Source organism: Uloborus diversus, chromosome 3 (genome assembly GCF_026930045.1).
Source record: "Uloborus diversus isolate 005 chromosome 3, Udiv.v.3.1, whole genome shotgun sequence".
Lineage (NCBI taxonomy): Eukaryota > Metazoa > Arthropoda > Arachnida > Araneae > Uloboridae > Uloborus > Uloborus diversus.
The window spans coordinates 119180845-119193020 of record NC_072733.1 but is presented as its reverse complement, the minus strand read 5'-3'; the positions used below and the strand labels follow the sequence as shown (position 1 = coordinate 119193020).

At 33.1% G+C, this 12176-nt stretch overlaps 1 protein-coding gene across 1 annotated transcript in view; it reads left to right on the top strand.

Annotated features, from left to right (window-relative positions):
- The window catches only part of LOC129218917 (synaptojanin-1-like), a 186162-nt gene extending 179044 nt beyond the window's left edge, over window positions 1–7118 (top strand). Inside the window, exons 22-23 of the mRNA XM_054853238.1 lie at window positions 6028–6176; window positions 7086–7118. Coding sequence (XP_054709213.1) covers window positions 6028–6176; window positions 7086–7118 — 182 coding nt within the window. The remainder of the gene's footprint in view (window positions 1–6027; window positions 6177–7085) is intronic.
- Window positions 7119–12176: the final 5058 nt, after the last annotated feature.

Below are 12176 nucleotides of genomic sequence, written 5' to 3'. Positions count from 1 at the left end.
TGTTACTTGCAATGCTGCACTGTTGACTAAACTTGAAGTCCTGATTTATTAAGATACCCAGATCAATAACATTCTCTGCCTGACTAATGATTGAACCCTGTAAACAATAACTCGTATTCTTATTTCCATGACTTAAGTGTAGCATTTGACATTTCCCTACATTAACTGCCATACCCCACTTATCCGCTCACTTAGTATTATGATCCAAGTCCTGTTGAAGCTGTTTTACCTGTTCTTCATTTTCTACAATCCCTATTACTTTTACATCATCAGCAAAACAATTCATGCTTCCAGAAATATTATCATTGATGTCATTCATAAAAATAATAAACAAGAGAGGCCCCAAAGCTGAACCCTGAGGAACCCCCTTAAATTATTACTCCATTTAGAATGATTTCCCCTCACAACTATTTTTTGTTTCCTTCCAGTCAGACAATTTCTAACCCAAAGTAAAGTTTTTTCTCCTATTCCTATATCAGTTAATTTGCTGAGAATAGCAACATGCGGTACCTTATCAAAATCTTTTTGAAAATCAATATAAACGACATCCACATTTTTTGTTATCTAAAGCCAAGGTAACCTTGCCGTAGAAATGCAATAAATTAGTAGCTCATGATTTACCTTGCCTGAAACCATACTGCAAACTAGTCAACAGACTATTAGTCTCTAAGAAATTCATAATATTAATTTTTATCAAAGTTTCGAAAATCTTACAAACCACTCAAGTCAGACTTACAGGTCTATAATTCCCAGCATTACCTTTAGACTCTTTCTTGAAGAGCAACATTATGTTAGCCAGTTTCCAGTCCTCTGGCACTGTCCCTGAGTTATAGGAAGCATTGAAAATACTTAAAATAACATTCATTAATTCCGCTGTACATATCTGGTCCTGGAGCCTTAGTAGCTTTAATCTTTTTCAAATGAAATAGAATCTCCTCCCTGGAAAATACAAAATTGATTTAAGTAGCATTGATTTAAGTAGCATCATTTCAACGTTTATTTGATTCTTTTTTTTTTTCCTAAGCATTTCTGGAAAAGAAAAAAAAAGTTAAGAACATGTGAGTTCAAATTTTACATGGTATTAACATGACCCAAACATTTCCATTACATGAACTCAAAAATGATAAAAAAAAAACTTTTAATATAAGCAATTTCTGTTAGGTAAAAGCTTGCCTCCTATTCAAAAAATACAGTAGTATCTTGCTTAATATCATATAAACACATAAATATCCAGTGCGACAGTTGAAAGAAAACCCCATAAAAAATTTCTTTTGTGCACAAAAAATGATTTGTTAAATCTCAAATGAAATAAAATATATGTAGGTTCTCCCATGTACATAGGTCAAATCAGCATAAATCGGTTGCTTATTCATAAAATTGTTGGTTCTGGGCACATATGCACATGAAAACTAAACCCCTTGTGTAGACTTAACCCTGTATCACCCCCAACTGTATCCTGTCTCCCTTACTATATAGTTCAGTGTCGTTTTATAGTTACAGATTTATTAATGTAAGCAGTAGGTTTTCTGTACGAATTTTCAAATGCTTTCTTGTGCAAGATATTTCTTTCTTTTTTCTTTTTACAATTGTTTTTGCATAGTTAATATTGTATTTGAATGCAAGAGTAATATAATTACTACATTGTTATATATAGTGATTGCAATACCGCCCCAAAAATGCTAAAACGGTATTTGGTATTTTTTAGCGTGATACTAATATTAGAAATTTTTTAATAGAGAATCAGAAACAAATTGAGGCAGTGAGAAGCAAAGGGATGCAAGTGGACTATTTTAAGTTTCGAGTAAAACGCGTGTAAAGATCAGATCCTAGGTAGGCTTTTATTGAATTTTTTTTCTAAATCATGCTATACAGCACCGCCTACCAGGGCTACTAGTACAATCTCTTGCCCCAAGACAGAGGAGAGGTTCACCTACCGTTTGTACTGGTTATCTCCAAATTTTTAATTTTGCCATTTGCATTTCTTTGCTTCTCACTACCTCAATTGTTTAGTTGCCATATTTCATAATTTTGTGAAAAAAAATGCATTATTTATTTATTATGAACAAATATAAAATGAAGAAACACATATCATAATAACAACTCAATAAAAGTAAGACACATAATGCATCTATTTAATTGTCACTAAGCCTGGAACTCATTTTAGTGAACAAATTTTCTGCATATTCTTTCTGAATTCACGTAGGGCCGGTGGCACTTTTAATAATGCATGCTACACCTCCTCTAGTTACCTCAAAGTCCTTCATCTTCAAATAATTCTGTCTTTATTTGTTGGTTTTGAGTAAATCATTTTTGTGTGAGTATGTGGGTTTCTTTTATATTGTGTGTAAGTTATTATTATTATTATTAGCTAGTTTTAATTGCTCTTCGTGAGACAATTCTTTTCCAGTATTAACATCATCTTCAAAGATTTCCTCTTGGTCAGAATAGATTTGTGTTTGCTTTTTTTTTTTTTTTTTAACCCTTTGGTTCGAAATTTGTGATGAATTTAAATGAATTTGATCTTATTAGTTTCTTTTATTCGTTTTTGTTATTTTTCTTCAAAATTCTATGCAATTACATAAATATCTGAAAATATATTCTAACTGATTGCATGTCTCCTCCTTGAAAATGTTCAAGGCACTGTATAATTGCTAAATTTTGTCTTGCTTGGTATAAATCTAAATAGGGAGACAGAACAGCACACTGATACCGGTGTCAACAAATTACCGTTTGTAATACTAAGAAGAAAAAGATTTTCTCAAAATTCAGTATGACTGAGACTTTTTTTTTAAATAAATAAAAAAATATGATGAAAATTGAAAATAAAAACGTGGTGCGCGTAAACTCACATAATGCAATACAACATACCATCTAGTGAAGAAAATATCATTTTATAATCTTTCCCCTACTTTTCTTTATTGATATTCTCTAAATTCGGACTTTTGAAGCCAAATTTTTGCATCAACAGATTAATTTTGGTACTGTCTGACAGAAACAGAAATTTATTTTTAAACTAATACTTGATATCTACACCCTTGTGAAAATTAATGGAATCAAGCCAATTGTTTTACAAAATCACCTTTATTTACATATAATTTAATTATAAAATCAAAATCATCACTTAGTATGCCCTCCCCCCCCCCTTTTTTTTTGTCCAGCACCATTTTAACTCTACTGAGCATAGAGTCAACTAGAGTTTTGTTCTTTTCTTTGAATTCTTGATCTCTAAACCATGTTTTTAGCAAAGCACAAATCTTTTTTCTTTTGTTGTGCAAGCAGATTTTCACCCAATGTCACAATGGTCTGCCACTTCCATGGAGAAATATCCATGGGTAACAAAAAGAAAAACTATTTTTAACTCTCAGCTAATATCAAATATATGAGTATTCTACCTCAGCAAATACCGGTATTGCGAAATTGAAAAATAGCCGGAACAACGGATATTCATTATACCGATATTGCGGTATTGTAATCACTAGTTACATATTTATCCGTAAAAGTTTTGGGGGAAAATAAAAGTAATTCAATAAAAGTGTTTAATGTTTAAAACTGGCCTGGAACTATCAACTTTTCATGAAGATAAGTATAATTTGGAATTTTCTAGACACAAAATGTTTATGGACCAAAAAATCTGTATAATTCAACTACATAAAGATGATATTCAAATGCAGGAGTATATTGGTACCCTTTGTATCATTTTTTAGGCACATTGCTCATTTCACTAAGTTTGAAATAAAATGAAATGAATGAAAGTTGGGCTCAACCGAACCAAGCACTGTGACAAGAGGTCTATTGTACTAGTCCCCAAACAGAAGTCTTAAAACAGATCAGTAGCTGAAGCAAAATTCAGCAAACCCCTTATAGGAATATCATGAATCTTGCACGGTTCAAGCAAATGATGACCAAGGTGTTCAAACCTATAGGCAGAAAACACTTCACAATCACACAGGGTGTGAGTAATAGTTTCCTCCTTAAAGAGGTAACCTCTGAAAATTGGATCATTACTGACACCCATTATAGCAAGGTACCGCTTTAAGGTGTTAAGACCAGTAAGAAGACCAAAAGCCTTCCTAATACTATTTTTGTTAAGAAGCCCATTGCATTTTTGGCATATGATCCTCAGAGAGAATCAGGTCTATCCTCCTTGGAATGACAAGTTGAATATGTTCTATATCATTGCGAGATAAACTTTCTGACAGGAAGGTTTCTCTCACAAAAGACATCTTAAACATAGACATTGCTTGAGCATAGGACTGTGGTTGACCTGTCCCTACTCTTTAGGATGCAGCAGTTTGTGCAGGGGAGGAAGTTGAAACCTCCTATTGGCATAGGACTGTGGTTGACCTGTCCCTACTCTTTAGGATGCAGCAGTTTGTGCAGGGGAGGAAGTTGAAACCTCCTATTGATGACGTTTGGTTTTTCTAACCTTCTCGGCTGGTCACTGGCCCAGTGACTTTTGCCTCCCCTCTCCTGCCTGTGCTTGTTGCATTTTTGTGCACAAATGAGTATTCTCTGCCCCCCCCCCAACTGAAGAGTCTGCAGGATCGCAGACATATACCCTCACCCCCTCCACTCGGTGTGTTGCAGACCCGCACCCTCACTTCCTCCAGCAGCAAGGTTGCTGGTTCTCTCTTTCAAGCCAGTATCCAGCTCCATAGGAGCTGGGAACTGGAAGTGGCAAAAGGTCAACACTCGCACAGCCACCCTGTTCTAATGTTGATTACATGACTTTACAATGCTTAAAAAAAACTTTAAAACTCACTATTTTTCGTCTCAAATTTAGAAAATTTCCCCCCAGTCCCCCCCCCCCCCCATTTTTAAAAAAAAAGTCGGCGTCTCTGGGAGTGCCTTTCCATTCAAGTCAAGTGTCCTTCCTACCTTATAATATCATTGCTTAGCTACGGCACTGCATGGCTCACCATAAAATAGAACAAAAAAAAATCTCTTACTAAGACAAGTGATATGATTTAAAAGTTAAACCAGAAAATTTGTAAACCAATTTTTAGATTCTTTTACTTCGAAAACGCCGTGTCACATACTGTTTATTTGTTAGAATTATGCACACTAGAAAATATGGCATTTTCAAGGTTCAAAAATCTGACCTTTATTTGGGGTGGGGGACCTCCGAGGGATTACATAACACCCTAAACCCCCGGTGATGTCCAGCCCCCCCAATAATTTTTGTAAGTCGGCGCCCCTGACACCCTTTGAAGCCACTTCATTGTTATACTGGACAGCAAGACGCCTTATGTTTGAAAGAACGATGGTGGGCGTAATTTAAAAAAAAAATGTTGAAACAGCCTGCTTCAAGGCCAAAGTGATACTCTAGCTGCTCTGGAAGCTTCACTCCTGTAACCGTATCACTCCTGACCGTATGACTCACTGACATGGTCACTCCTGTGACCCTGTCATCGAATATTGAACAAATTATTCTCTATGATGATATGGCACATTACACCATGACCTTTAGTTTATACAGTGGTGAGATGAGGATTTTCCTTCCCCCAATGGTACCAGTTTTGCTTCCCCCATCAGTTTCAGAACCTGTGTTATAACACAATAGTCGGGGATGGTTCATTCATATCTTTATTCAATAAAAGGAGTTTCATGTTCCTGCATGCTGTCTTTTTTTCAGTGATCTCTTTCTTTCTCTCATGTTTTTAGACCACCCTTTATCTAACTTTGTGTTGATAAAATACTATCTTGGACTCAATTGCTCCAGCAGCAGCACTTGATAATTGATTGTTACTTTTGATATGAAAATAATGTAATTAGCATGTACTTTTTGTATGTATTGATGTCTTCAAAGTTAATCATATGATATTTCATGTCAGATATGAACCTCAGTACTTTCAATATGTTTTGATTTATAATTTGCTATTAATATTTAAAATATGGAATAATCATCGAAAATATGACATCACTGGCTCATTAATTTATGTATATGCATATAACTGCTTGGATGCTTTTTTTTTTTTTTTCCGTTCATACTTACTGTTGTATTATTTCACTCAGGATATGATTCAGATTATGAAACAAAATTGCAGTCATCCTCTGGTCGTTGTTCTCCATTTTATGAAGGCCATGATGAGGTAAAATCTTCACCTGCAAAAGTACCTCCCAGACCTCCACCACCAAGCAGAAGTGGCGTTCCTCAGAGGCCTCCCCCTCCACAAGTTTGTCCTGATTACTATTCATTTTCTTTACCCTTTAATACTGTCTTTTTTTCTTTTATTTAATTTTAAAAAATCACTTTAATTACATTAAAAAGTTATGCATTTGAAAAAGAATGTTTTTGGACTAATCAGAACTATTTTGATGAAAATTAGGCAATTACTGCCATTTGTATCACTAGACTAGTTAAATATTCTAAACAGAAAGGCAGACAGAATTGTAACTGGGACAGATAATTAAGCGTGCCCTTACAAGCAAACCATTATAAGCCAATAGGATAGCCACGACTGTGTTTAACATATCCACAAAACGCTAAGAATTTGTAGTTAAAAAGAAAAAAAATAAATATTTTCGTCTTTGAAAAAGTATGAATGATAAATCCCAAATGCTATTATGTTGTGAAGCTATCAGCAGTCTGGCTTTCCCTGCTACTCTTATAGAAACAGCACCACTTTAAAAATTGTCCATTTCTTCTGTGAACCCTGTATAATGTTACTTGGAGTTTTTTCCCCCTCCCATCCAAAAGAATGGCAAGCAACCAAGTTGTTGTTTTAAATTTCACTGAAAATGAGATCACCTGTAGCTTGATATTCACTGTATCAGATAATTCAAACAAAAAAATTAGCACAGATCAACAAATTGAAATATAAATGAATCGAGAAAAAAAAATGATTGCTTCAAACAGGCTCATCAGAGTTAAAATTATTGCCATTAGCGTCTGCCGTTTAACTTGACAGTAAGTTGTTTGGAAACTATTCCACCCATTTTACCAGCTTGAAAATATTTTCACTTTTATGCCAAAATGTTTAAACATCAGATGTTTATTATTATTATTATCATTATTTATTTTATTTTTTAAACTTCTTGTTTAGTTTATGTACCAATTCTGAATTTATGTTATTTTTTTGTAGGAAAAATCTCTCGTCTTATTTAGTTCAGCCTAAATTCTTAAATATTAGTAAAATTACTTCTTAGTATTTGTAGTCCTATTAGTAATATCTACTTCTTTGAACTTGCAAATGTAATATAGTTTCCCTGAGGATGCAGTTACTTGCAATGAGGGTGAGTAGTTTTATGAGGGCACTCAACATTCACTGAATACTCTGAAACAAATGTAGTTGGACATAAAGCATGTAGCCATTTGCTCTTTATTTATAATTTTTTTTATAAAGCTTTTATTCTGGAGCATTTTTAATCTCGCTAATGAAATTTCTTTTGCATTTAACTTATTTCATACTTCTCTAGTATGCTGAGAATATGTTTTCAATTGTTTGAACTCTATCTCTCAGCTGTTCAATTTTTGTTGGATGGTTTTAAATCTCTTGCTATTATTCTTCAGGGTTTCAATTTTTCAGAAAACTTGAAATTTTTGATGAAGCTTTTATTTAGGGTAGCTTTTGATAGGGTTTTTTTTTTTTTTTTTTTTCTGAATGCCTTCAATCCCAAGTTACTTATTTAAAAATAAGCAGCAAAATTTGACTTTCATTAAATGGTAAGATTCTAAGATAATTAGAAAGCCTTTTGTGTGACCTTGCTTAAAGGAAAAAAATTGCAGAAGTAGAAAATCAGTAGGCATAAACTTGCTACATTGCACTGCCACTTGCTAACATTAAGATATACTTGTGCATCTTTATTTTACAGGACTGAAATTTATAAACTAAACACATTCACACATTTTTGTCTTAAGTCTTTTTATAATATTACATCAATGAGAAGAGGTTTCCTTGTAACCTTCTAACATGTGTTTATACTTTTGTATTGCTGTTTTGTGTTGTATTGTGTAATTCTTGTATACGTTGCACAAACAATAAAAATTTTGCTTCTTATAAAATATGTCTTTTTTAAATACTGAGTGAAGTAATTTTTTCTATCTAAAATGTGAGCAAAGATTATTAATAAATTACTAAAATTTTAAAAATCTCAAAATTTAAAAACGGAGTCTTAATTTTGTTACATTTACTTTGCAGTATTGTGTCTTTGAACCATTATTACTTGTTGAACAAATACCTATGTGCACGAAAAATGAAAAATATTGTTTAGATTTGCATTGAAAAAGGGGTTCCTTGAAATTCTGAAACATGTGTATGCAGTAATCTGCAAATTTTGTGCTATTATATGTTGTTATTTCTTATTTTTAAATTAAAACTTGTTTTAGTTTTAGAATGATTAATAAAACCATCAATCAAAATGTTAGTTAATGACACATGCTATATATATATATATATATATATATATATATATATATATAATAAAAGTGAAAAATATTGAAAAGACCACACCAAAAGCCCATAGATGCGCAACGCAGCAAAACTAAAAAGCCAAGTAAATATAAAATAAGCAAACAAAATTTCAAATATTAAACAAATTATATAAAAATAATGATGATAAAAAGGAAAATTGCAAATAGCTATTAAATAGGAAAAGATAAAGTATTAATCCAGAGCTCATCAGCCGTGGAGGATTCATTAATTATGGTCAAAAGACCAAAAATTTAACTATGAACTAAAAGAGAATGTTTAAGCTCCAGTACATGCAATATAGAGTAACATTGGGCAAATGAACCACTTGCTAAACTATAAACAATAAACAAAAGCTCAAACCTAAAACTAAAAGCAGTTTATATGGATTTCAAGGTAAGATAATTTTGTTATTGGCAGGTACTGTCCCGTGGATGGCTAATTATCACAGGCCAAGGAGTCAGTCACCTTTCTCACCTTTTGAAAATTTGGTTACTTTTAGTCACCTTTTGCAACTTTTGTCACCTTTCTCACCTTTCTTGAAATGTCTTAGGATTTTTTTTTTTAAATAATTAAATCCTTGAAAAGTACCTGAATGATAGCTTTAACAGTGAAATCAATTAAAAAAGTAGCATTAAATGTGCCCCCCCCCCCCTTGTTGTTTAAGAAAAATAGCTATGCTACCGGAAAATCCAGGAATTTTTTTTATTGCTTGCAATTGCACCCTATGAGCAGAATCAGTCTTTCTATCCCCCTTCAACCGTCAGACGCATTTTCCGCAAGTCTTGTCTAAACGCCATTTTGTTTCCTATCCTGTTTCTGGCCATAGAGTGTTGTTCGACTAAAGTTCAGCTGTGCAATTTGTTTCTACACACTTTGTTGATTGAGCGGTCATCGAATGCAAGTTGTCTTCCGTGTTTATCAAATGACATCATCTGAAGTCTCTGAATCTCACGGAATCTCACGCTCATCTCTAGCCAGGCGCGTTACTTACTTGTTTTACTTTTACTGACTTCAAAAGTCGCGACTAAGCAGCCACAAGCGGTTTGATTTGAAAAAGGGGTGATGGGTTAAAGAGGCATGCCTGGATGTCTTCTTTGAGCTGTCTTCTTTGAGTGCGGAATAGTGAAAAGTTTTGGTTTGTGTTTATAGTTTCACTTTGTATTTGCACAGAAATGGTTAGTTTGGGTTTTATTTTTGCTGCGCAAGTGGGAAGTGAACTTGTTCTGTGTAAACATTTCTTAACATTTCCTTTTTTGGTGTGTCTCAGAGAATCTCCGAATTTTTTTTTTTATTAGGTTTCAATGCTTTATATGGCTAGTTCCAGTAAAAATGAAGCTTTTAGAAGCAGATGCTAGCCAAAAGCTTTATTTTATGTAACGGCAAGATTTATTTTATTAAAGTACGGTTTTAACATGGTTTGGTAATGTAATGATTTGGTTCTTCCACATTCATTTTAAAAAGCTGCTGATTTTATAATCCAGAGATTATAGAAGTGGCGGTTAGTGTTTATTTATTTACTGAATTGGAACAAAACAACTGCTGTAAACCTATTTGAAACAAAATGCACTATGACAGTATTTTTGATAAATGCGATATTATTTTCCTAGATTCAATAAGGAATAAATTTATGTTTAAAAAAAAAAAGAAAAGAAATAAAAAAAAACTGCCAACCAACGCATCTAACAAATGAGTCCCGATTGAAAAAAAAACATAAATACCCTCACATCATTATCTTTATCACCCTTATTTTGATCAAATCAGAAGAGACCATGACAGCATTCCTGCTTATTCGGCATTATTTTTTATTCCTAAGCCTGATAAGTTGGGGATTGTAAATTGACTAGGACCAGTCTAGCTGGGCCCAGAGCCTGTTGCTGGTCATCACTTTTGTATTTGTATTTGTAATTATTAATAACTTGATTTAACACTAAATTTTTTACTTCTTATGGACATGTCATGGAATATTTTCAGAGCTTGCTAAAAAAATAAAAAAATAAATAAAACAAGAAAGAAAAAATCATGAACATCTTCAGGCATATGAAATGATATTTTCAGTTTCATACTTCAACATCATTTTATTTTTGCATTGTAAGTACAATTATCATTTTGTTAAAGTCTGATTTTTCAAATTGGTTTTCTCAGTTATTCTCTACTGTCAAGACTTTCGATTTAATATTTATGCTTTGTATTTACTAAGAAAAAAGAAAGAATGCTGATAATTTTTCAACAAGCTAAAAAAAGAGAAAAAAACAATACTAAAAATGTGATTGAATAACATAAATTATATGTTCAAGAAATGCATCATCTTGCTCTTTACTTCACAATTTCGAGCTTTATTACGTTGATTAAATATATATATATATATATATATATATATATATATATATATATATATATATATAAATCTCGTGTCACGATGTTTGTTCGGGGTAAACTCCGAAACTACTGAACCGATTTTTATCAAATTTCATATGTATCTGTAATTTGGTCCAACTTAAAAGATAGGAGGGTTTTTATAATTTTTTATGGCAAATAAAATGTTTTTGATACACTAATAGTGTGTATTGATTGTTTGGTTTCGTAAATTCTTAATAGATGGCGCTGTTTGTTAATTCATCCTCAAAAGTTTTATTCTTAAGTTAATTAAAATTTACAAATGATACTATGTTACGGATATTGATGGTTATCAACAATATCACCGTAGAAAGGAGGAGTACTGAGGCAACACTTTTCAATGTAAATGTCAAATTCTACAAATCAAGTTGAAATTGATAAGCAGCGGGTAGTTCCATACTCACCACTGCTTTTAAAACGTATGAGGCTCATATAAATGTCAAGTTTTCCAGTTCCGTGCAATCCGCTAAATACGTTGTCAAATACGTTATTCTCTATCTTTATTAGTTCGCATTTGAGGTACGAGATATGGACGAAATAATGCGTTGGGTGGATATATGAGCAGCAACGAAAGCTATCTGGCGTTATTTAGTTTCCCTCTATGCGAAAGAGACCCTTCTGTATAGTATCTTGCAGTACTACAGCTTGAAAACGGTCAACGAGTATATTTTACCGAAAATATTTTCTACGAAGAGCACTTGCACCACAAAAACAACCCTGATTTTTTTTTACATTGTCTAAAACCTAATGTGTTTGGCCCGATTCTCAGAGATAAAATTATTTACCAATGTTCCATGCTATTTTACATGATTGTAAACAAATCCGAAATGTCACTGATTATTTCCGTGAAACATGTTGGGATTTCACAGGTCATTAACAATTTTATTTGGAAATCAACTATCTACTTCCAAAAGGTTCCTGAATTGCTACAAACGTCATGAATGAACACTTTTCACTGTTGCGAAAAATATTTTAGCTCCCAGTTTAAAAATTAACTGAGCGTATTTATCAAGTATATCGGCTTCAGCTCAATTGCGTTCCGTTTGTACTGCCTAAAAGCTCTCAGAGAGAGTGAAAGACCCTTTGGATAATGTAGCTTTGCTGGAATCTAGGCGATTTAGACTTACGACACTTGCTTGCAAGTCGGTCTTACCTTTCGCCATGCTTGCAGCATTATTGTTGGAGCTTTCTTGGAAAAGAAGCGTGGTGTCAAGCTTTGTGTTCAACCTACCTAAGTTTTTCCTGACTGTCCAGCGACACCACTGGCTTTAAGCCTAGGATAATACTGAATCCTTAAAAAAGATTCCAGAATAATTTCACGAAGGTTAATGAATTTTAGTGAACTGACTTCACTACCGTCGTCGTGAT